At 39.1% G+C, this 26,098-nt stretch overlaps 1 protein-coding gene across 3 annotated transcripts in view; it reads left to right on the forward strand.

The window, feature by feature from the left end:
• The first annotated feature begins 473 nt into the window (after positions 1 to 473).
• LOC120226426 (poly(A) polymerase alpha) overlaps positions 474 to 26,098 on the forward strand; it is a 58,852-nt gene continuing 33,227 nt past the window's right edge. For all 3 annotated transcript variants that reach the window (XM_039224609.1, XM_039224610.1, XM_039224611.1), the window contains exons 1-9: positions 474 to 682; positions 16,177 to 16,350; positions 17,022 to 17,088; positions 20,802 to 20,883; positions 22,668 to 22,777; positions 23,233 to 23,286; positions 24,909 to 25,020; positions 25,677 to 25,766; positions 25,857 to 25,995. In XM_039224609.1, coding sequence (XP_039080540.1) covers positions 675 to 682; positions 16,177 to 16,350; positions 17,022 to 17,088; positions 20,802 to 20,883; positions 22,668 to 22,777; positions 23,233 to 23,286; positions 24,909 to 25,020; positions 25,677 to 25,766; positions 25,857 to 25,995 — 836 coding nt within the window. In that variant the 5' untranslated portion in view covers positions 474 to 674. The remainder of the gene's footprint in view (positions 683 to 16,176; positions 16,351 to 17,021; positions 17,089 to 20,801; positions 20,884 to 22,667; positions 22,778 to 23,232; positions 23,287 to 24,908; positions 25,021 to 25,676; positions 25,767 to 25,856; positions 25,996 to 26,098) is intronic.

Raw genomic sequence — 26,098 nt, forward strand, 5'->3', positions numbered from 1 at the left:
CTCACTCCGCAGCACAGCACCGAGCGGCCGAGCAACCCGCGGCCGCCCACGGCACCGACGCGCTCGGCCGGCTCCCGGGGCGCCTCGGTCCCCGCCAAGCCCCGCCGCGGGCGCCGTTCGAGGGGAAGCGCGGCCGCCGCGACCTCGGGCGGCGAGAACGGCGGCACCTCACAATGCGCTGGAAGCGGCGCCTCGCGCGCGGCCGCTTCCTCGCGTCGTCCGGGCCGCGTCGTGCCCTTTGGCGACAGGAGCGTCCCCGCTCGAGGACCTGCCCGCCGCCGGGAGCCTCCCGCACCACTCCGACCCGAAAACCCGACTCTCGCGGCGGAAGCAGGACGGGACCCGGCCGGAAATTGCGGGACCGCCGGCCGCCTCGCGAACTACAGCTCCCGTGAGGCTGCGCGGCGCCGGGCGGCCTCTGCGCAGGCGCGCGTACGGCGTGCGTGGCGGCGTCAGCAGTTCTAGAACGTTGCTGTGGTAGCGCTCGGGCGCCATGTTAGGACGAAGGGGAAGGAGGAGAAGCGCTTAAAGCGGCGGGAGCGGTGCGGGAGTGGGGTTGGACCCAGGGCTGAGGCAGGCCCCCCCCTCCCTCCCGCCTCAGTGGATCATGCCCAGGGCGGCAGCGGCGGCGGTTGCGGGGGGGAAGTGACTGGGCGGTGCCGGCGCAGGAGACGATGCCGTTGTAAGTGATTTGTATTCTGTTTTCCCCAGCACGCCGGCGGGGCCTTGGGGGCGTCGGGGGAGGGGGAGGGGGTGGCGCGAGAGCCGGGCCCTCGGCCCGGAGGGGGGTGTTTGGGGGGAGACAGGCGGGAACGGGGCTCTTCCTGTTTCCTCACCCGCTCGCCGCCGCACTTCCCCTAGTGCTCGGTTCCCGCTTCCCCCCACCCCTTCCTGGCTCCGCGGGCGTCGGGCCGGGGGCCTTCCCCTTCCGGAACAGCCAGGCTGGGGGGGCGGGTAGCCTGAACCTCACTGCTCCGGCCTCTCCGCCGCGTCCGACTGAAAGGCAGAGAGGAAAAAAAAAAAAAAAAAAAACCAAAACAAAGCAGTGCCCGGCGGCGGGGAAGGCAGGCCCTGCCGGGCGCGGGGCCTGCGCCCGGGGTTCACGTTCGCTCTCGGCGTCTCCCAGCTCGTTCCGATGCTCCCTTCCTGGTCCTCCCTCCGCCGCGTCCCTGTCTGCCTCCCGTTTCCAGGATGCCCAGGCCGTGCGCCAGAGTTAACCCACTTCCACGTCCCGGCTGGCACGCGCACTGCTAGCTAAAAGCCCAGTTTTGAGCGTCCAGCCTTGTTCTCTGGACCCTCGCCCCCCTCCCCGAGCTTCCCCCCCGCCCCCCCCCCACGACAGCAAGGGGCACTTGCCAGGGTGTCCTCCGCGACGCGTTAGGTTAGGTCTTGCTGTTTTGTTTTGCTGGGGTAGTGGGGTTCATCCTGCTCCCCGGCTCCCTCCGTGTCTAGTGGTAGTTTGAGTGGTTCTCATTGTAGGCTTAAAGCTAGTCCATCCCCGCCTTCTAATCTCTTCTAGGTCTGCGTCTCCTGCTTTGCTTCCCTCGTAGGGTTTTTGAAAAAAGTTTTTATTGTCTTTCTCGTTCATAGAACGAGCTGTAATTTGAGAACTCTTTGTTGGGATCGAAAGTAGCTTACAGGTTTTTTTTTCCTTCGTTTTGGTTTTTTTTTTATTTTATTTTATTTTATTTTCCTGCGTCTACACAGCAGGGTAGAGGCCTCAGGAGTGAGACTGCATTTCTTCCATTTATGAAGATTCAAGTGTAAGAGTGCTCCTTTGAGACGAGGGACCGAATTTTCCTTCTTTGTAGTCCCCAAACGAACCATGTAATTGACACTCGAAGCTTTACCTAAATGCGAAATAAAGGTCTTATGATTTCTAGACGCCTAATAACAGACCGCAGGTTTATTATTTTTTTTAAGTAAAGACAATTAATTTTTCGCAAATATCACTGAGTATAGTTTTACAAGTTTATAGGTCTGTGTACGTGTGTGTGTGTATGTCTTTACAGGTGAGCCTCTAGCTTTGACACAGGCTTTAAGATGTTTATTGCTTTTTATATAGTATTTTTAAAAAGAATCTCATGCTCCTTCTCACCCGCTCCTGTCATTTTTAAGAGGCCTAGCAACATGTCTGTAATGAGATTTGTTCGTTTTAACTAAATACACAGAGCTAAAATCGTAGAATTCACAAGATCCCTGTTAATTAATAGATTCATTCATCCTTTTAATGAAATGGTAGAAAGAGGCACCAGGAGCACTGATTTTTGTGGTATTTTCCAGTTCAGCAGCACTTAAATGTTTTTAGTGATGCCTTGTGACTTCTTTGTGTTAGCTCACATTTTATTGCTGTGCTTGAAAAGCAACTTTATGATAATCATGGCAGTATTACAAATTGGTCAGTGAGAGGAAATGTATGCCTTGAAAGGTTTTAGTGAGAAAAATAACATAGTTGTGTCTTTCTCTTTAGAAAATAAAAATGCTTTTATACCGACTTTTTCCAAGCATTCTTTGAGGAAGGGAGGTGTACGTTTTCTCTAAAGACCTAAGAGCATAAATTTTTTTAGAAGTAAGTTCAAATGTATAAAATGGAAGACCGTTAAGACAACAGGTTCATACATGGATAATTAGCTTTCCAGTGTTTTTTTTTTGAAATGTTAACAATATGGCCAGTTTTTCATTAGCTCCCTCTCATTTTTAACCGTAATGTATTATACATTTAAGTAAACAACAAGAACTAGAGTGCTTAGTTAAATAGGCCCTTTTCCACATTGATTGGCTTTCTTTGTTTTTCATGTTCTGGTGTCACACTGCCTTTCATTTCGTTTCTTTGAAGGTACGAATTGCGATTTCAAGCTAGATCTTGTTTGATTTCCACTTGCAGGTTCACGATGCCTGTCCTGTTAAATTTGGGTGGGTGGGAGTGTGGTATCGACCTTAGGTGAGTTGTCAGAATGGGTTAAATCAAGAGTATTGAAGTTCATTCTAAAGCATTGTGAAGAGTGTTCATGTTTTGTCAACAAAGCCTATGTGATAGCACGTCTAATTTTGAAAGGCTGGTCCAGTTTAAGAGCCATGGTGATGGGGCGCCTGGGTTGTTCAGTAGGTTGTGTCTGACTTTGGCTCAGGTTATGATCTCTCGGTTCATGTCAGGGCTCTGGTCTGACAGTGCGGAGCATGCTTAGGATTTTCTTTGCCTCTCCCCTGCTTGAGTGCGCACACATGCCCTCTTTCTCTGTGTCTTTCAAAATAAACTTAAAAAAAAAAAAAAAAAAGCCACGGTGACGAAGCTTCCAAAAATTTTGGTAGTCTTAGTATCCGTCAGTACAGTGTCTCTCTGGTAGGTATTGTTGACATTTAGGGCCAGATAATTCTTTGCAGGGGTCTGTCTTGTGTGTTGTAAGGTGTTTAACAGCATCCCTGGCTTCTACCTGCTAGATTTCAGGAGCCCCACCCCCCATGTCCCCAATAGTGACAACCGAAAATGTCCCTAGATGTTTCCAGATGTACCCTGGCAAGGCTCTTCCATTGCATTAATAGAATGTAATGCCCTTCTGGAAACTGTAGTCTGATTTCTGCCCAGCCTTGTGATGAGCAGATCAGTATTTGCATGAGCTCAGTTCTGGCTATCACACTTGGAATAAAAAGATTTTGAGGAGAGTTAACATTGTCCGTAAATGCTATTCATATCACATTTACAGAATTTGTTGAAGCTACTGGAAGAGATATTTAGCAAGATTTGGGGGAGACCATAGCTTTTCTCCCAACTATTTGGGGCAGTCAAAAAGAAGTGTCATGGAGTTCTAACAGGTAGAACTGGGACCACATGGTGGGTGGTAAGTACCAGTGATTCTCACAGTGGGAGCTGGAGGAGGGGGTGTCTCTGAGATCCTTTTAGGGAATACGTAAAATTTAAACTACTTTTGTAATAGTAATAGTGCTAGAATGTTACGTCTCTTTTACTCTGTTGACTTGCACTGATGGTGCAAAAGCCCTAGTGGGGAGTTGTGTTCGTGCCTTAGGAAAAATCAAGGCAGAGAGAGGCACCATGTTGTACTATTAGTGCTTGTATTTCTTCATCACACACACACATTTAAAAAATTTCTTGATGAAACAGTAAAACATATTAATTTTAATCTTGACTGGAGTTTATGTGTTACATATGTCGTGATAACATGGGAAGTACACGTAAAGCTGTATACTAAAAAGTTGAATGGTTGTTTTGAGGAAAGCACATGTATGATTGATTTCTGAGCTGAACTAGTGTTTTTCTCACACAGCTTTTCTTTTATCTGAAAAAACATGAACCATGGGTATTGGCACTTACTTGAAAATGAAGTGAGCCTGTCTCTTTAAGGAAAACAGCTGACAGCATTGGTGGCCAAATGATAAATTTGAACTTGATGACAAAAGCTAGAATATTGGAAAGCTTGTTTTTGTCATTGTGAGCTTGACAGTTTCCCAAAAATTAAAAAAATGTTTCTAACTAGATTGGTGGTGATATTAATGATAGTTTTTTGATTGTGTAATAATGTGTCAACATTTGGAAGATCTGCATAATTTTGTTGTAATAAAATTGTACACTGGCAAGTTCAATCAAAGGGCAGGGTAGACCAATGGATTTTTGTTTTTAAGATTTTATTTTTAAGTAATCTCTACACACAACATAGGGCTTGAACTCACAACCCTGAGATCAAGAGTTGCACACTGCACAGACCCAGCCAGCCAGGCACCCCTAGACTAAATGGATTTTAATATAGCAGAGTATAAAGGGATTATTGATAATGGTTTCACACTGTATTCACAGTTTTCACATTGTAATCTTTTTTTTTTTTTTATAAGTTACCACTTGTGGAGTTTTGGTGTAGTATCAAAGAAGAATATCCACAATTATTTGAAAAGGCTGTTAAAATATTCTCCTCCAGGTATGGTGGGGTGACGCCAGGTTTTCTTCATAGGTGTGTCTACCGTAGAACAGCCTACCAAAGGGATTGAATGCAGAAGCTGATTGAGGAATCCAGCTGTCTTTGATTAAGCCAGAATTAAAGAGATTTGCAAAAATGTAAAAACAGTGAGATTGTTCTCACTAAATGTTTTGGAGAGAACAATTTTAGAAAATTATTTATGTTAACATGTAATAGGTTTTTTGAGAGACAGAGTGCAAGCCAGGAGGGGCAGAGAGAGGGAGACACAAGCTGAGCAGGCTTCAGGCTCCAAGCTGTCAGCACAGAGCCCGACGTGGGCTCAAACCCACGAACTGTGAGATCATGACCTGAGCTGAACTGGGACACTTAACCTACTGAGCCACCCAGGCGCCCCTAGGGAAGATAACTTCTAAGTCTGAGACTATGGTTTTGGAATGTGGTATTTTACCGTAAGCCCGTTTTCAATTCATGCTTTTTGATCGGGAAGTTAGGAGACAAGGTGTGGGAATTGAGTAAATCAGTTTATTCCCTGGTCATCCCCACCTCCAGCGGGGAGTCTTCTGGCCAGAGTGAAGACATTTGGATTCCATGCTGTTTCCTGTTTTGATGCGGTGGGAGGCATGTTTTTATTTTGTGTGTTCATCTTTCTGGTTATTCAGCAGCTTTTAAATAATTGCACATTCCCAGTTCATGATTCACAAAACAGCAACATTGCAGGAGGTCTTAATTCCCTTTAAATAAATTGAGGCTTAAAGTAGTCACTTGTCCAAGTTCTTAAGGGTGTTGAAGTTGTAGATTGGGGCTTAATTCAACTTCGGGTTCCATGTTCTGTTCTCATTCCAGTACTACTGTCTCCTCGGAAACTGGTTGGTCAGCTCAGTTGGAGGCTGTCCAGATGTCTTAAGCAGAATTAATTTTCAAGATCGTATTTCTTGTGTGTAGAATATTTGAGCCTCAAAATTTTTTACTGTAGACAAGTATTTATTATATTTGTGTATTAAATATAAAGTATACAGAACCTAAGATCTTAGTGTGTATTTTTAGTTTTATTTAGTTAAAGCCATGTACAGCTTTAGCAGTCTACAGCCTCTCGTTTTGTGACCACTGCCTTCTGTGGAAAAGGGTTACTTTTTTTTTTTTTTGTAATGTTTATTTTTGAGGGAGAGAGAGAAAGCACATGAGCAGGGGAGGGGCAGAGAGAGAAGGAGACACAGACTCTGAAGCAGGCTTCAGGCTCTGAGCTGTCAGCACAGAACAGGATGCAGGGCTCGAACCCATGAACCATGAGATCATGACCTGGCCCAGGTCATACACGTAACCGACTTCCTAGGTGCCCGTGAAAGGTGTTTTTTAATTTAATCTTTTGAGTTGTAGGTCTGCAGAATTATGTAACATTCTCATTTGTGGAGATTTAAGGATTTGGGAAAGAACAAAAATGTAGGGATTTTGCTAGGTATCTTTATTTTCTTTCTCTTCTGTCACAGAATTGTCTTTCAAATTTCTATTCCCTCTATACTTTGTCTAGAAATCAGCTCTTTTTTTTAAATGTTTTATTTATTTCTGAGAGAGAGTGACCATGTGAGCAGGGAAGGGTCAGAGAGAGAGAGAGAGATACAAAATCTGAAACAGGCTCCAGGCTCTGAACTAGTGGTCAGCACAGAGCCCAACGCGGGGCTTGAACCCACGAACCGTGAGATCATGACCTGGCCTGAAACAGATAACTTAACCAACTGAGCTACCCAGGCGCCCCTAGAAATCTGCTTCTTGACATTTTATGATGACTTTTGTAGTTTATGGGTTAAGAATCGTGTTCCTGTCATTTTGGTCATCAGAAACCTCTTTTATTTCCTGCAATTAATGTGTTATATTACGAGGACTGTGTGTGTGTGTGCATGTATGTGTATATATAACTATATATATTATAATACTATGTGTTATATAGTACATAGTATGTACTATAATACTATGTATATGTGTGTTAAATATATACGTCTATATACGTTTACATTTATTTACTTTGAAAGAGAGTGAGAGAGAAAATCCCAAGCAGGCTTATTAGCACAGAGCCCAACGCAGGGCTCTATCCCTCCAACCATGAGATCATGACCTGAGCTGAGATCAAGAGTCAGATGGTTAACCGAGCCACACAGGTGCCTCAACAATATATTTTTGACTATTTTCTAATACATCTTTATACTTTTTCAAATTCTGTTTTATTTACATTTTTTTCGTTTTCAAGTTGTACTTGGGAAACTGATGCATGAGTACTGTGGTCTGGCTACTTAAAACATTTTTTTTAATGTTTATTTTTTGTTTGTTAATTTTTGAGAGAGGGAGAGCGTGAGCATGGGAGGGGCAGAGAGAGAGAAAGAGGGAGACACAGAATCTGAAGCAGGCTTCAGTCTTGGAGCTGTCAGCACAGAGCCTGACACAGGGCTCCAACTCAAAAACCGTGAGCAGAAGTTGGACGCTCAATGTACTGAGCTATGCAGGTGCCCCAGGTCTGGCTATTTTGTTTTTTAAATTTTTTATTATTTCTTTTTTTTTTTTTTTTTTTTTTTAACTTCTAGCCCCTTGGAAAAGAAGGGGCAAGAGGGCAGTTGGAAGTATCCTTAGGAAAGAAGGAAAAATAACTTGGCTATTATAATTGAGTAACAAGTACCTGTGTAATCAGCCTTGCAATACCAAAGTTTCCCTTTGTGATTCATCATGATTTAGTCCCTTGAGCATAAGCTTACTGGACCCTGTGCTTGCTAAATATTGGCTGATTCACTTGGAATACATATTTTAAGAATATAACAAGTAGTTTTAGATATGTTTGGTACCATTTAACATAATACATGGTGGGTAAATTAGTGATTCTTAGTATAATTTCTTAATGATCAAATGTGTTGTCTGTATGTTTGACTAAGCTATTACTAAAATCAAAACATTCAATGTTAGAGGTGCCTGGGTTGCTCCGTCGGTTAAGTGTCCAATTTCGGCTCAGGTCATGATCTCCAGGTTTACCCCTTTGAGCCCCTCGTTGGGCTCTGTGCTGACAGCTCAGAGCCTGGAGCCTGTTTCAGATTCTGTCTCCCTCTCCCTCTGCACCTCCCACGCTCACGCTCTCTCTCTATGTCTCTGTCTCTCTCTCTCTCAAAAAAAAATTTTTTTTTTAAGCATTCAGTGTTAGACTCATGGAAGTGATTATAATATTTCTGCTAAGAATATTGAGTGCACATCGAGGTACTTTAGATAGATCCCTTATTTCCCCTTTTTCCTTTCTAATCGAAATGGGCCTATTATGTTTAAGGCTACAGCCTCTTTACAGCAAATCATACTGTGGTGAAATATTATGTTAAATAAGTGTGTGTGGTTTACCTGATTGCTTCCAAAAAAGACTATCAAGCAAGTTAAGCTTTCAGTTTTAGCTCCACTAACTAGAACTAGGAAGAAATGCTAGTGTTTTGTCGGCCAGTAGCTGTGAATTTTGAGGCAGATGACTTTTTTGGTACCAGAGGCCACAGCATATTCCACTCACTCAGTGTGAGGAAGCAGAGATTCATCAGTAGTGTGAGCTTTTGGGAAAACACCATTGGTGACTTGTCCTTCCCTTTTCTGTGTTCGTCATCTATCTAGACTGCCTCCTCCCACCCCATCAGAGTCATTTAGAGTACACACACCTCGTTAATGATTTTCTTTGGCATAGCCTTGATTCTTTGTTTCTGTAGTATTTATTTTAAGCTTTTACTTTGCACTTACTTGTATTTCAAGGATCTGAATCCCAGACCAAATTTGAGATCTTCACTGAGAGCAGTCTTTGTATTCCTGATTTTAGTGTTGTCTTTCATACTTATTTAGGAGTTCAGTAAATTTAGCCTAATAAATACTATGCTTTCTGGCAAAAATTAAGGTAAATGAAAAAGAGGCTTTTAGAAAAACTGGATTGATAAAGTTGGATAAACAGGAATGCTTTAGCAGATTTCTGCGGCAGTACAATGGAGCATGATTTTCTTTGTATTTACTATTTCTCTCTCTTTTTTTAATGTTTGTTTATTTTTGAGAGAGAGAGAGAGAGTGCATGAACAGGGGAGGGGCAGAGAGAGAGGGACACAGAATGTGAAGCAGACTCTAGGCCCTGAGCTGTCAGCCCAGAACCTGATGTGGGGCTTGAACTCATGAATTGTGAGATTGTGACCTGAGCTGAAGTCAGACACTTCACCAACTGAGCCACCCAGGCACCCCTGTATTTACTATTTCTAATCACAGTATTGCACTGAAAAATCCATTTTTTTTAATGTTACTTATTTTTGAAAGAAAGAGAAAGTGCACGTGGGGGAGGGGCAGAGAGAGGGAGACACAGAATCTGAAGCAGGCTCCAGGCTCTGAGCTGTCAGCACAGAGCCTGAACTCACAAGCCATGAGATTGTGACCTGAACCGAACCTGGACGCTCAACCGACTAAGCCACCCAGGTGCCCTTAATTCTTGTTTTCAATTCAGCATTTGTTTGGTGTTCCTTGCTGCCAGGGAAAAATTTTAGGGGATGATTTTGGCCTTCTGATTGTCACTAACTTAATATTATGGTAATCAGATGATTTTCGCCTTTTGTATAACATTATCAATGTATATTTTTAAAAATTTCACAGTGCCGAAATGAACCTTTATAAAATACAAAGTGAAATTCTTAGTTCTTTTTGGTGTGTTTTTATGCATTTATAGACGTAATAAATTTTTAAATATATAAAACTATGTTTTGTGACAGATATAGAAAGGCATCTAAGCATAGAGGTTACAGTTACAGTTAAATGCCTGAATTCTTATCCTGGTCCAGTGAATTTAGGTAAGCTAGTGTTTGTTTCATTTTGACAGAGAGACAGACAGACTATCAGCAGGGGAGGAGCAGAGAGAGGGATTGAGAAAATCCCAAGCAAGCTCACTGTCAGTGCTGAGCCAGACTCTGTCTCCGGAATCGTGAGGTCAGTGAGTGACCTGAGCCGAAATCTAGAGTCTGACGCTTAACCAACTGAGCCACCCAGGTGCCCCTACTTTCTTTCTTTCTTTCTTTTTTTTTTTTTTTTTTTAATATGGAGACAGATACTGGTGGAATTGTTTCAAACAATTGGGAATATTGTAAAGCGCTTGACCCACTACTTGGAATATATTGAGGTTTCCATAAGTCCTGTTATCAATCAGTTATATTCCACAGCTTTTTTTCACCTGATACGTTGTGACCATTTTTCCATGCTACTACGTTTAATAATCACCTTACTCTTTTTATATGGCATTACATTGTAAGAATGTGGTTTAAATAACTAGTCCTATAGTATAGTAGTGGGTATTTAGGTGGTTTCCAGTTAGTGCATTGTATACAGTGCTCCACTGAACAACTTTGGGTATCTTTTTGTATTATTCCTATGAGAAAGGTCAAATTCCGGAACCTGTCAAGTTAAGGAGGTATTTACAGATACCAAGCATTCCCTCCAGTCCCCACCCCTCGCCATACGGTATAGACACTGTTCATTTCAAGTTTATTGTTGCTGTACAGGATTTTGGGCCCATATTTGGCCTGTCTTATAATCCACTGTACCCCTATTCTAGGAGTGGGTGGAAATTTGGATTTTTATGTTCTATTTCATATATTAAAACTGTGTTGTGAATTAGAGAGGACATGTCTCCCAATTTCAGGGCCTTTTCTTTGAGTCTTGTGTCCCAGTATCTCTAGTATTGCTAGAGGTGAAGTTGCTGGACATAAACTTTTGAGATTGATACATGCATCTTTTATTTTAATGAATATTACCATATTGCTTTTTTAAATGATGTTCATTTCCTTTGTGATTGAGAAGAGTGCTCATTTTCTTATATTACCAATATTGAAAGTTTATAATAAATCTTTCATTTTTACTGGATGTATATCAACTTTGTTTTTCGGCGATTTGACAGAAAAATGTTTGTCCTGATTTCCTTGCTTGATTTGCAGTGAAACTGTTTAGTTGATTTAAAAACTATACTTTATGACTCTTGGCATAGGTTGCATGTATTTTCCTCACTTCGTTTTAACTTTGTGATATATTTTTGTTATATAAAAGCTGGAATATTTTTATGAAAGTAATTATTTTTGTGTATGATTGAATTTTGTGTATCTTAAATATGGCTCTGAAAACAGTGTTCTTAATTTTTTTAACTGTGAAATGTCTCTGATTCTCCAATATTTTGAAATATCATGGCATCTGGGATTTAGGTTTTGCAATGAGTAACCAAGCCCATTTGAACGTTCCATACTTTCCTCACTAACCTGAATTTGTACAAAGATTGATGTACTCTGGATATATGGCCACTACACAACAGTTAACAAATGATAGGAACTTACACTATTTGAGTTAGCTTTGCAGTTCTGTATCAGAGTGGTTTTTGATGTTTCGGCATGTACTGATGAAGTCAGATACCTAAACTTTTGAAATAAATATATAGCTAAGGTAAGCAATCTATAGTCCTATACTAGTTTCACAAAAATGGCTGCTTTTTCCTAAGTACCTAAATATTTATTCTTAGAGTCATGTCTTGGATAGCCTGACATTGGGAAAGGATGAACTTTTGCCTAATGGTTGAAAACTTCCTATGCTTGGAAACTGCTCTTTGGTGTTGTAGATGTGTTAAAGTTTTTAAATTTCTAGTTTGCCATCCAGTAGAGATCCAGCTTCCTCGTAGTAATATAACCAGTGGCAGAAGTGAAACCAGAGTGATCAATAACTAGTAGTTGTGAAATGAGGCCTGTTTTCTGTCTACTTTATCAGATTGCTTTGGAGTTGAGAGATGACTTTGGAAACAGAGTTTTGGATTCTCTTACCTAAAGTCATGGAGGTTTTTAAGGAAGCTGTGTTTTAGGAAGATATGCTTGGTAACAGTATGGATGGTGGACTGGCATGGAGAGGGAGAAAGGGGCAGGACAAGGTTGCCAAGAGTCAGAACTAGAGTAGTTGGAGTGGAATTGTTACATAGAATCTTACAACAAAAAGTCAAAAGGAAAAGATGGGCATGTGTCCTGTGTAAGCTTTGCCTGGATGAAAAACCTTTATTTAATATTGTTAAGAAAATATCCCATGTCCTAAGGGAGGAAAAAAAAATTCTGAAAATACTTACCGCTGGGCTCCCCAACAGCCTCGGTATGTCGCTCTGCTGCTCATCAAAACAAGCAGGATGGGAGAAGTAATGTTTTGTTGTTTTCTGTGATTTTGAGAGGTGGCAGAATTCGTATATGCGCTGTAAGTGTAGGTATGAATTTATATCTTACTCTGATCTAGAAAGGATTAAGACAGAATGCTTTAGTTACATGTTAGAAGTTAGCAAGATGTTTGCATTAAAGATTGGGTGAAAAGGAAAGTAAGAATAGAGATCTAAAACAGCAAGAAATTAGGATCCAAGTTCTTACAGACACACAGTGATAATTGGATTATTGTCGAGAACTTGCTGGATATCCGGCCACTGGATTCACTCTCAGAATTTAGAGAGTGTCCTGAAGGTAAAGATAAATCATGTTCATGAGATGAAAATACACTGCTCTTTAGGAAAAGCATAAGTGTTCTTGATAGTAAAAACCTGAAACAAATTTTAATGAATCACAAATACTGTGGCTCTATAGCTAATGCAGTTTTTTCCTCCTTGTTTTTGTAATTGCAGAATTTTTATTTTTAAAAATTTTACTTATTTATTTTGAGAGAGAGGGCACGCTCACCATATGTTGGGGGAAAGGCTGAGAGAGGAGAGGGAGAATCCCAAAAAGCAGGCTCCATGCTGTTGGTACAGAACCCAGTGTGGGGCTTGATAACAGGAACTGTGAGATCATGACCTGAGCTAAAATCAGGAGTCTGATGCTTAACTGAGCCACGTAGGTGCCCCCTAGAATTTTATTTTTTAAATAGAATAATGTCTGAAGAATATTAAGTACTGGTAAAAATGTCTCTAGAAAGTGATGGACATGGGCTGATGTCTCATGTGTTCGAGAATGGAAGAGTTTGCATTCTTGGCATTAGTAGTAGTCCGGTGAATTGTTCCAGGAGAGTGTGTATTTTTGTTTTGTTAGAAACAGAACAGCAAATAAAAGATCCTTTAAATTGTTTTGTCACACTACTTGATTTCTAATTTTAAAATTGAATGGAAAACTTGAGTTTCTCCATTGACTGTACAGTCACAGCTAACATTTCTACTTGAGACATTTTGGACATTCAAAGCATATGGCAGCCTGGAATTCCAAGTGCAGCTACTTAAGCTAAGATTAAACCATTTTTATTAGAGGCACAGGTATCCTCCAACTTTCTTATTTGGTTGTGATTTATTTTTATCTTTTTATATGTGTTCTTGAATTACTGTATGTTCTATATGTATGTATACATGTAGAGATATATGTTAATATGTGTTCTTTCCTGAACTAGATAGGATAAATAAATGTGATTTTATTTTAGATGATGTTGTGCCTATCTTTTGAATAAAGTAAATAAAAAGTTATAATTTACGTCTGATCTCTTTCCCTTTCAAAATGTTAATGTGGAAACTAATATAGAAATCAACATTTTATTTTCAAATTAGGGTGAACAAACTTGGTATGAATTTAGAAATCTGACTATATCCTAATGTACTGGTGATATTGTTGAAGTAGACAGGACCTTTCCAAGCATTGTTTTTTTGTATGACAATGAAAACCTTAATAATTGAGGGAAAAAAATGGGAAAGAGAAGCGAGCCTTAACCTCACAGAGAATGGGTACTCATATTTTGTTGATGATCCAAACATCAGCTGATAATGGATTTAACTCTTCAAACAGGAATGAATGCAAGAAACCTATTACTTGCTCAAAACAAGAAAACAATACAATAGAAACTTATTACCTGAAGTTATGAAAACATGAATTCAGTTCAGACTTGACTTGAAATCTCTCCTTGCTTGCACCAGGTCTAGCTAAAATGGAACTTTATACTTGTTTTCATATCTGGCTTTACTCATGTTAAAATCTTTTTTAATTTTTTGTTTTATTTCTTTAGTTTACATCCAAGTTAGTTAGCATATTGTGCAATAATGATTCAGGAGATTCCAGTGATTCATCCCCTATGTATAACACTCAGTGCTCATCCCAACAAGTGCCCTCCCTAATGGCCTCTTACCGTTTAGCCCATCCCCCCACCCACAACCCCTCCAGCAACCCTCAGTTTGTCCTCTGTCTTTGAGAGTCTCTTATGTTTTGTCACCCTCCCCGTTTTTATATTATTTTTGCTTTCCTTCTAAAATCGTTTATAAAAAGTATTCATGATCCTTGGGTAGTCATGAAGGGTGCTAGTTTGCTTGGAGAAACTCATAGAAAACAAGAAAAATAGGAGAGAGTATTACCACTTTGGGATATGTGGTAAGTGTGCTGTTTTTCATATAATACCTAATTTATCTAAAATCAGAGCATGGTGTGAAGGAGAATTCTCAAATGGTTAGGCAGTTTTGAGGACTGTCAGTTTTGTGGAATCTGATAACACTTTGTTTATTGGCAAAACATGTACTAACCAAGAGATTATGAATGCACTTATTTGGTTAATTTTGTATATTTTAATCATAGGAGATACTACATAAATTTGAAAACTAAAACATTCATGTAAGATACTTAGTCTTGAGACAGTGCTTGGTGCTCCTGTGGACACCAGCTCTGTGAAGTCACATGGCTCTTGCATAGCTCTGCAGTTTAGGTCACAGGCATAGGAAGAAGGATCTGACATGAATTAATTGCTCTAACTGGTATTATATCTGACATATTTATTTAGTAAATATTACTATAAAACCTGAATTAAAATTGAGATGTTGTATAACTGGGCCAGGAGATATTGGCTAGATGATACACAGACCAATGGCTAACTTAGAAACCATTGCGGTGGGTGTCCTGGCATCCTTAGGTCTGTATTGGTATGAGAAGACAAACTATAGAACATGGTCCAGCACTCACAGGGTAAACCGAAACTCAGTGGGTAAGTATTATGTGTGTAATGGAACTTCCCTGCATAGGACTCTTGGCATTTGGCATGTTATTGCTAGGGTATTGTACTTCAGGTTTTTTTTGAACTTCAACTAAAAAAAAGTATTTAGAACTTGGAAAGAAAAGTTAGAGGTGTGTATGTGTATAGAACAAACACTTAATTTTTTAAGGAACAGAATTGGGAGAAATAATTGATCCAGATGTTATGTTCTTTCTTAGCCCTTTCCTCATTTTGTAGGTTATTTAATTTGTTGTTTTAAAGGTTTATGTATTTATTTTGTAGGTGTGCAAGCTCTTATAGGCAAGTGGAGGAGGGACAGAGAGAGTTGGAGAGAATCTTAGGCAGGCTCCTCCTGGCCAGCACAGAGCCTGATGGGGTTGGGGTGGCTCAAACCCATGAACTGTGAGATCATGACCTGAGCCGAAGTCTGACGTGTAAGGAAGCTCCATACTTAACTGACTGAGCTACCCAGGCACCCTTGACTTGTTAGTTTTTAAATAATAATGGGGTGACTTATTTTTGGAGCTCTTGCCCATTGACTTAGAATTATTTTAACAGAATAAAAAAACAACTGGTTTCATTGAAAAATACTTGCATTGCTTAAGCATTTCAAGCATGCCGCACTTTTTTTTTTTTTTAAACCAATTACTTTAAAATCCTACTGATTGTAAAACTCTGGAATTTCTCTTAAAATGGAAAAAACTTGTAGATTAGCATCACTGTTGAAGTGTGAACCTTACCACAAATGTGTAACAAGTTTAGTGTGAATATAGTGCCCCCCACTCCTCAGTTTGTGTTTGTTATTTGCCCTATAATATTTACGAATTTCATTCATTGTGAGTCAGCTACTAAGTTCTGTTTGTGGGAGTCTCTTGTATTGAGACTGGTGTTTCCGTAGTGTGTTTTAAACGCTGCTTTAGAAATAACTATATAACAGATTTTGGCTCTTTTTCAAGAAGTAAAGTTTTTTAGAAATTCACAATATTCTAGGTTTTGTTTTCTCTCCCAGTATATTTGATCTGGATTCTTCTAGCTTATTTAGATAATGTAGGTAGTGACAAAGTTCACATCTTTGGAGCAGGAAGAGAAAGTGGTCTTTTTAGCTCACTTGCTTTTGTTTGGTTACTTTTTGTTGTAAGGTGTTTTTGGAAAGGAGTCTTTTGGGGTGTGGCAGGGAAGTTTTACTAAAGCCTTTCTAGTCAGACCGATTTGTTTCAAATTGTAGACATTCTTTGGCAGTAATTATATCCAATTTTGTGTGTAGTCCAGTTACCGCGCAGGGCTCACAGCAGACACCGCCGCCGCAGAAGCACTATGGCATTACCTCCCCCATCAGCCTAGCAGCCCCCAAGGAGACCGACTGCCTGCTTACACAGAAACTCATTGAGACTCTGAAGCCCTTTGGGGTTTTTGAAGAGGAAGAGGAACTGCAGCGCAGGTGAACACACACACACATGCGCACGTGTGCGCACACTCATTTCTTTTCATTTATAAGTTTTTATTATCATAAACTAATTTTGAGGCACTATCTACTCAGAAAGTTAGAGTTATTCTCTGAAATATGTCTTTTTCAGCAGGGGCAATACTTAGAAAAAACTTCTCTTTCTACGTATAATTTATTCCTTTAACTTTGAATTTGGATGCTTTTGGTTATTACGGTAGGATTTGTCAGAAGGGCAGTGGCTGACTCAGCTGCCTTCCTGCACCTCGCTCGCTGCGCGGGCTTGCTCTCTGTGACCTGCAGGACCGGATACAGTTTGGGGGGCCGCCTGTTGAGCACCGATTTTTATTTTTATTTTTTTATTTAAATTTATTTATTTATTTTTTATATTTTTTATTTATTTCTAGGAGAGAGAGAGAGAGAGAGAGACAGCGTGAGCAGGGGAGGGTCAGAGAGAGAGGGAGTCACAGACTGAAACAGGCTCCAGGCTCTGAGCTGGCAGTCAGCACAGAGCCCGAAGCGGGGCTCGAACCCACGAACCGCAAGATCATGACCTAAGCGAAAGTCGGACGCTCAACCGACTAAGCCACCCAGGCGCCCCATGATTTTTATTTTAATTAGTAATGAAACAAGTCGGTACTTGATTGATTATTTGTTCTTCTCTACAGGATTTTAATCTTGGGAAAATTAAATAACCTGGTAAAAGAGTGGATACGAGAAATCAGTGAGAGCAAGGTAAGGTGACTTCCTTGTATGTGGAATAATTTGACAGCTGAACACAGCGGTGGCCTTCAGTAACGTGTTCTTCACAGAGTGGACGGAGTCTTCACTGCACCATTCATTTTACACCATTGATTTTATATTTTGTTTCTAGTTACTTTGAAAGCTGGGAAAACAACTGAATTCAGTGATTTATAAGTACTCTTTGGTTGCAGTATTTAAAACTGAAACTCAGTAATTCTTATGCTTCACAGAAATAGTAGATGTTTCCCTGAAGAGGTGCTTTAAAAATGTATGTTAAATATTTGAGAATCTTGTTAGCTTTTAAGCAGTCCTACAACAGTGAACGGTTTTTAGGTTTTCAGATAGTATACTCTCGAACTGAATGTTTATTTTTTTTTATGTTTATTTTTATTTTGGAGAGAGAGAGTTCACGAGCACATGGGGGGAGGGGCAGAGAGAGGGAGACACAGAATCTGAAACAGGCTCCAGGTTCTGAGCTATCAGCACAGAACCCGACGTGGGGCTGGAACTCCTGAACCGTGAGATAATGACCTGATTTGAAGTTGGACACTCAACCGACTGAGCCAGCCAGGCGCTCCTGTTTAGTTTTTTGTAACATTCTCTGAGTCCCTAAAACTTTATTATGAAAAATCATACATACAGTTGATGTATCCGTGATTGGGCTTCTGGTAAAGGAAATAAATATATTCTTAGAGTTATGTGTGGAATTCATTTGAAGCATTTTTTAAAGTTGCATGCACAGGGATGCCTGGCTGGCTTTTAGTTGGTTAAGTGTGTGACTCTTGATCTCGGGTTGTGAGTTTGAGCCCCCCATTGGGAGTAAATAAAGATTGTTTTAAAAAATTGCATAAATAGTGGTACTTTTCCCATGGCAGTACAAAATGCATATTTAATCTACAATATAGCTGAAAAATTGATGGAAAGAGAACCAAGGGTAAAGAAAACCTAAAAAGAAAAAATTTTTTTTTAACATTTATTTATTTTTGAGAGAGCAACAGAGTGCTTAGTGGGGGAGGTGCAGAGAGAGAGACAGAGACTCAGAATCTGAAGCAGACGCAAGGCTCGAACTCACAGAGCGTGCGATCATGACCTGAGCTGAAGTTGAATGCCTAATGGACTGAGCCACCCAAGCACTTCGAAAGTTTGGTTTTAGTCAAATTTATAATACTGTTTTCTTAAAACCACGTGTATACATTTCAAGTAACTGATTAAAACTTCAGTGCTGGGAGTATTGCAACTTTGGGATTCTGTGTAGTACCTGTTTCTTGTTGATAGAATTCCTGATACGAATGAGATTTTTTTTAATTAAAAATTTATTTCCCAAATATTTATTTTTGAGAGAGGGAGAGAGACTGCCTGAGCAGGGGAGGGACAGAGAAAGGGAGAGACACAGAATCTGAAGCAGGCTTCAGGCTCAGAGCTGTCAGCACAGAGCCCGATGAGGGGCTCAAACTCATGAATGGTGAGATGATGACCTGAGCTAAAGTCAGACACCTAAAGGACTGAGCCACCCAGGTGGCGCCCCACGAAAGGAAGTTCTTTTTGAGCTGAGCAGATGTCCAGATTTAAGTATTTTTTTACTCCTTTATCGAACATTGTGTTTCCTTAACCCTCTGTAGGAAGCAGCTATGTTTTAATGGCATTTTCTTACATGTTTAAAACTGTAGTCAAGTAGACAAAGCCAGAACTTAAGATTTTTAATGTGAAACATGTATACTGTCTCATTGATAGTTTTGCTTTAGGTGCTTAACTTCAGTGCCTCCTAGTAAATTTCTTTAACCAGTAATTCTTGATACAGTTCTTCCTGCTGGTTTTTCTGTGGGTAAGGAATTTTGTTTGGATTAATGAAATTAATGCTCATTTTATTCAAATTTATTGGCATCCTTTTCTTTATAGCCTAACTGTTAAGTATTAAGTTGGTTAGAGAATGGGACTGAGGTTAGGCTTCATAAATTTTGATCTTTTGTGTTTGGCTTTTGTAGAGAGAATTTCTTCCTTGGTTTTAAGACTTGATAAGGGATTTCTTGATGTTGACACTGTTGATATATTTGGATCAGATAGTTCTTTTTTAGGGTGCTATCCCTGGCCCTTCTTACTAGGTACACTTATGAGATTCCCCCCACCCCTGCCATCTCTCCAAATTATGACCCAGAATGTCTCCAGACATTGCTGTATGTTCCTTGAGGAGCAGAATCATCCCTGGTTGAGAACCAGTGATTTAATATATACTTCCAGTTCGTTTTTAGCATTTTGGGAGGGGGGGGAAATTACATAAAATGTAAATTTTATTTCAGTTGTCTGGCTTGTGGTCTACATCCTGAGACTTAAAAAAAAAAAAGATTTCCAACTTAAAATATTTTTCTGTGCCCTGAATTAAGGAATCTTTATTTCTGGGTTACAATTACTGAAATAGCTGTAAACCTGTTAATGTCTGAATGTGTACGAATACAGGAGCCACTAGCCACATGTGGCTATTTCAGTTTAAGTGAAGTAGAATGAAATACTCAGATCTCAGCGAAGCCAGCTGTGTTTTCAAGTGCTTAACAGTGAAGTGAAGCCATGGCCACTGTGTTGGACAGCTCTCTGGAGCTTGTGTTTTACTAGAGAAGTCTGTGTTCTCAGGTAGTTTCTTTCTAACTCCCTTTACAGTCCTATTTCAGCAGCATCTTACTGGATTAATTTAAATAACCAGGCCAACTTTGCACATGAAGTTTTTAAATTTCTAAATACAGAAAGACAGAAAATGTAATATTTTACATATAGATCATCTATTTTCTCTAAGTGATGATTAAATGTGCCCTTAAAAAACAAAGGAGTCCCTGAATCCTTACGATTGATTTTTTGGGTTTTTGGAGTATGAAGTAACATTTTCATTTATGTTATTTGGGGGAGGTGAGGAGGAGTGGTTTGTGGTTTGGTAGTGAACCAGACTTTACTGAGGAATTAGTGAAGTGAAACATTGACCTAGTACACATGAAAATTGTTTTTTGTTTGAAAACGTATCATCTTTACCTTCAGGGGCATTAAATATTCATCATAGTACTTTATAATACTACCAGGGTCAGGAAAATGATTTTTAAATGCTTCCCTTTCTCCTTTTTCTGGGTGTTTCTACCCTAAGAAACTATCAGTAAGTTTTTTGTTTAATCATCCCAACAAAGCCTTTTGGAAATCACAACTATCATGTAGCAGTATTGGCCTTAAAGTCACTTTTGATACGATGAAATTATGCCCTAATGTAGTATGGGGTATTCAGTATAATCACTGAATGTAATCTTTTTAGCAGTCAATTATGTATTTTTGTTATGTTATAGCATTCATGATATGTGCAGCATCTTGGTCATGAGTAAACATGAGTAAAATGGGCTTCTAACTCTGTTCTTAAGGAATTACACACACTCATGTACAACAGTCCTCTTTTATAGCAGTTTCCAGAAATGTGGCACAATTCTGAAATGGTATGGGTCGTTACAGAACTGTCATTAAAAGTTGGAAGTAGCTTGAATTTCAAAATTGGTTGATATAAGAGGAAGGACTGGTATTTTGTAGAGCTTTAGAGTTTGTTGACCTAACTCCATAAATTTGCACTGAATTCTTACTTGAAGGTTTGTTTTTGTTTTTGTTTTTTTAATATGTAGTGCTGTGTGAAGTAATTTGCTTGGTGCTCCACTGACAAAATACCCATTTTTTATTTCTTTAAACAGAATCTTCCACAATCTGTAATTGAAAATGTTGGAGGAAAAATTTTTACATTTGGATCTTACAGATTAGGAGTACATACAAAAGGTAAACATGTTTTTAGTTATCTTGAGGAGGAGGACTTTATTTTTTCCAGTTCTTAAACATCATAATGACACATTCATCTCAGTTTCATGTGTATCGTACAGCTTAGGTTTGTTTGGGAGATGAGTACTTCAAGGGGGCTAAAGTTGGTTAAGAAGATAAAAAAGATTACTTCTAAACCTGTACTGTCCAATAAAGTATTAAGTAAATTAAAAAACTCAGTTCTGTACAGCATAGGGACTAGACCAGTAGTATTGCATTGACATTGTCTAGTAGCAGTGATGACTAAGAGTGGTGAGCACAGCATAATGTATAATGTTGAGTCATTATGGTGTACACCTGAAACTACCATGAGATTGTATGTCACCTGTACTTCAATTAAAAAACAATTCAGTTCCTCAATAGAAGCAGCCATGTTTTAAATGTCGAACGGTGACTACTGTGTTGTAAAGTGCAATAGAGAACTTTTGTCATTGGAGAGTTCTTTTTTGGGCAGTACTATTGTCTGTATCATTTCCTCTATCTACCTGAAGAATGTTAAGTTGGGAAAATGAATTAAAGCTTTTAAAAAAAACCTGTGGATTTTCTTTTCCCCTTGCTTTTTTTTTTCTCTCCCCCATGCTGGTTTTTTTTAATAGTTGTAAAATACAGTTAAGCAAAAAACTAGCCAAAACAGTGTGTTTCTGCAGCCATTGATAATCACTGGCAATATTTTCTTACTTACACTTGTAGTTATTTCCTCTGTGCAAATAAATAGACCATGAAAATGTTGTCATGGCAGAGAACATTTATTGGGCTCCTTAATAATAAGCTCTTGGTCTTCATTATCTTATTTATTCCTCAGTATTCGTATTTCTCATGTAACAGATAGCAGTCTGAGACTTAAAGACGCAATAGGCTTGAACACTGTCTCCCAGCCATCTCTTGGCGGAACTAGGATTCTTCAACCATTAACCACACACTTCTGTGTTAAAAGTATCTGCCAGGATAGTGTTCTTTGTTCTGGCATCCTTCCTTCTCCCCATCTCCCACTGCTTTGTGCCAGTAGTAGTTAGTGCATTTGCTTTTGATGTGTCCTGTGCATTGTATGCTTCTGTCTTTTCATGTATATATGCTAAAATATATAGCTTTCAGAGTAATGCCTTAGCTGTGGAGTCTTCAAGGAAAATGACTATGTTGACCTGATTCCACATTGATCTCTCTCTCTTTACGATCCTAGTTATTGATGTAAGTCATTTCTTTTGTGTTCCCCCTGGCCTACTATCAGGCACTAAATTAGTAACAGATACTTTCCGTGGTCTGCCTCTTTGGTTTCTTGCCAGTGATCCATTTTGAAGTTTATTCTATAGGGGCCACATAGAGGCCTGTGTAAGTGCCAGTCCCAGGATGTGGAGAAGAAAACCACGTGTGTGTCTGTGTCTGTGCGCATATATTCTTGTTTGTTTGCTAATGAACATGGCTGTGACTAGCAGCATCAGGATTTTGGGTGTATTTTTGAATAGTTCCCTCTCTTTACCATAAAAGTCCTATCTGAGTTCCCATTCTTTGGCTCCTAGGTCACCTGGGCCACTATAAATAGAGGATGCTGTAGGAAAAAAGATTTCCCATCAATTAAGATCACGTATTTCCTATACTGACCAGTACTTTTTTTTAAGGGAAAGGGCATATTTTTAGAGGCTCACCAGTGTAATGTGAACAGATTCTCAACATCAAGTACTGCCATGATAAGATGCTAAATAATTTTCTTGTAATAGTAATTAGTGGTTGATGGGCTTAATGTTTTTTAGGTGCCGATATTGATGCGTTGTGTGTTGCGCCAAGACATGTTGATCGGAGTGACTTTTTCACCTCATTCTATGATAAGTTGAAATTACAGGAAGAAGTAAAAGATTTAAGAGTGCGTAAATCTTTGGGGTGAAAGGGGAGGAGTTACAAATATTAGTGAATTGAGTGAATTTAATGGTATAGCCATCGTTTATTGAGCTCTTGGAAGTTTGTCAGACCCTTTCAAGTGCTTAACATGTATGCTTGCATTTTACTCTTTACAACAAGCCTGGAATTGTAAATCTGATCCCATGTACAGAGTAGGAAGTAAGGCAGACAAACTAAATATTAGGTGATGTGGCCACGATTACATATTTGAGTCGCAGAAATCAAGGTTTTGAACCTAGGTTTGTCTGATTCAAGAGTCTAGTGTCTTACAGCTAGTTGCTGAGAACCTAGTCTGTGTCAGACATTTTGCTGAATTATGTTTAAACAATTTCAAATATTTCATTCACTTAAAAGTGCTAAAACTAGTATAGGTCTAATCTGTACTTGCAGAGACACTGAGTTTATTTAATTTTCTTACAGGCCGTTGAAGAGGCTTTTGTACCAGTTATCAAACTGTGTTTTGATGGGATAGAGGTAAGGTGTAATTCAAATAGACCCGTTCTTGCTCTGTGTAATTTTGATTGGGGTAGGCTAAAAGTTTATTTTAATTGGTGAGTTAGAGTGTTACTAAGTGGTTTTTTTTTTTTCTTAACAGAATTGACTCCCTGTTCTTTGTACTTTATCAGTTTTAGCCTTTTTAAAAAAATGCCTCATGAAATTCAGAGCTAAAATATAGACAGTAGTAATGCAGCATCGACTATGAAATGCTGCTACAAAACAGTTTACTTGGCAGGCTCTCCACATGCAGATTTTACAGACTTTAGTGTCTTTAAGGCAATAACACAATCTTTTTTCACAGAAGTTTGCCTTGACCTCCTTCAAATTAAATATTTAAGATGTTGAGAGAAAACTGTGACCTGATATTGTGTATGTGGAGATATTTTCTGGAAGGGGAGAATGAACTTAGGAGTTCAGATTCTTGATGATACTCATTTCTGTCTGCTGCTCTTCGCATTTGTAGAGCAGGGAGTCGGAACAAAGCTGATAAGATGGTGAAGGGACTTCAGTTATCTGTGCTCCTTCTGCCGCACGCAGTGGTGCTGAGGGGTCACTGATCGTAAGAGTGAAAACTGTAAAATTCTGAAAACTGGAAGAGTAATATTTATTGTTTACAAAAAAGGTGACTTCTATAATTGCTACATAAGATGCCTAGCTCCATTTTCCTTGAAAAGTAGATATAAAATAAGTAGGCATTAAGTGTTAGATTTATTAAAGGTCCTTAATAAGTTGACATAAAATGTTAAATTGAGTAAAAGTTTGTCAGGTTTGGGTAGATTTGCTGTCAATGTTGAAATAAATATAAAACAGACTGTAACGTATAGCAGTGCCCTGTTTTCCCCAAAAGAACATTACTAAAAGACAGGAAATTGACAGCATGTTTTTATAAGCATATGATCTTTATTTCTGTCTATATCGGAGAAGCTGTTGGACGTTGGAATCTGTTTTGTTGGAACATTTAATGCTATACCACAAGGAATTATTTATAGCTGTTTTTCTAGTCTATAGGTGCATGTTTAAATGATTTCTCACAATAAGCTCTTAAAAAATGCTACTTTTTAAATTGATCTTCTAAAAGGCAGCATCTGAAATTTTGAAACCATGAAATCATGCCTTCAGGAATATAAACCAAATCCATGCTAAGTTTCTTCGTGCTCTCACCTTTCTTTGAGAAAAAGGGAAAAAGTGTTGTCAGTTGGCGTTCTCTAAGCCTTCAGAATTAGCTAGTGTTTGTTTTTGTTTTGTTTTTATTTAGTCAAAACTAAGTTGGGGAAACTTAGTGTAACGTTACAGATATAGAAGTTCTTAAATATAAGGAGCCCCCTCACTGGCCGCTATATTTGGGCCAACTATAAGGATATTTATTGGCCTTGTATTTAGGCACTATATTGTTGAATATATAATGAATTCACAGTTTAACATCTGATTACAGTACCTATGGTACAAATTCATGTTGTTTGGGCTTTGGGAGGTGTTGTCATGTTTATAGTTGACGAAAAGATCCTGGCTTTAAATAGTATTAAGTGTTTTCTGTTTTAAAGAAATGCTTTAAAAATGGTTTGATGGATATGGAATATTGAGTTTTGTTTTTGTTTTAGATTGATATTTTGTTTGCAAGATTAGCACTGCAGACTATTCCAGAAGACTTGGACTTACGAGATGACAGTCTGCTAAAGAATTTAGATATAAGATGCATAAGAAGTCTTAACGGTATGTTAAAACCCAATTCTATTTGTATAGTAGCAGTTCTTGTCAAATATGAAATCGTTTTTAACTCAGATTTTATAATAGAGCTTTTTATAGCCAGGCTATTTACCCATAGTGAGTCAGGTAAAATACACATTACTTAATCGTTAGACTGCAGAGGAAATTTTTTTTATTCACTGGTATCTTGCACTGTTACTGGTTTTCTTTCTGGGGACATTTAAAGACTGGCGTTTGTACTCTGTTGTTAGTGGTGTAGGTCTCACTGTATAACCAAATTAGCCGTGATGATGATTTCCTTTGTCACCTTTTCAAATGTTGTGTTCCAAGGGGTTAATGTTGAACACTTTTGTCTTTACATTGCTTGTTGCCTTGCTCCCAAAGAATAATTCTTGGAAACTTAAGTGGATCAAACCCTTCTCAGCATATCTGGACTGGAAGAAGTTTTAATTATCTGATGAAAGTTTGAGACTAAGTAGATTATAGTTCAGATTGTTCGGTTTACAAGTGTTAGATTTTTTATTTGCTTTTTAAATCAATTAATGTTACTGATTCTATGAAATGTTTTTAAGTTTGACATCAGTCTTAGAAAGTAGAAAAGAAATACTGTCATTAAACTTTTGATGATTTAATGTTCTGTTTTTTCACTCCCTGTTAATCAGGTTGCAGGGTAACCGATGAAATTTTACATCTAGTACCAAACATTGACAACTTCAGGTTAACTCTGAGAGCTATCAAACTGTGGGCCAAACGTGAGTTCAGAATTTGTTGGCTAGCTTATTAAAAATGTTTAAACTTTTGTTCGACACTAACTTTTCTTTTTGCTTTTCCCCTATCAACAGGCCACAACATCTATTCCAATATATTAGGTTTCCTCGGTGGTGTTTCCTGGGCTATGCTAGTAGCAAGAACTTGCCAGCTTTATCCAAATGCAATAGCATCAACTCTTGTACATAAATTTTTCTTGGTATTTTCTAAATGGTATGTGTTTAGATTATATTAAAATAAAATTGATTGTAGACACTGAAGTTTAGTCTTATTTCTATGACATTCCTGCAGCTGGTTTCAGATTGAAATTTTAGTT

Source organism: Hyaena hyaena, unplaced genomic scaffold (assembly GCF_003009895.1).
Source record: "Hyaena hyaena isolate Hyena2069 unplaced genomic scaffold, ASM300989v1 scaffold_1690, whole genome shotgun sequence".
NCBI lineage: Eukaryota > Metazoa > Chordata > Mammalia > Carnivora > Hyaenidae > Hyaena > Hyaena hyaena.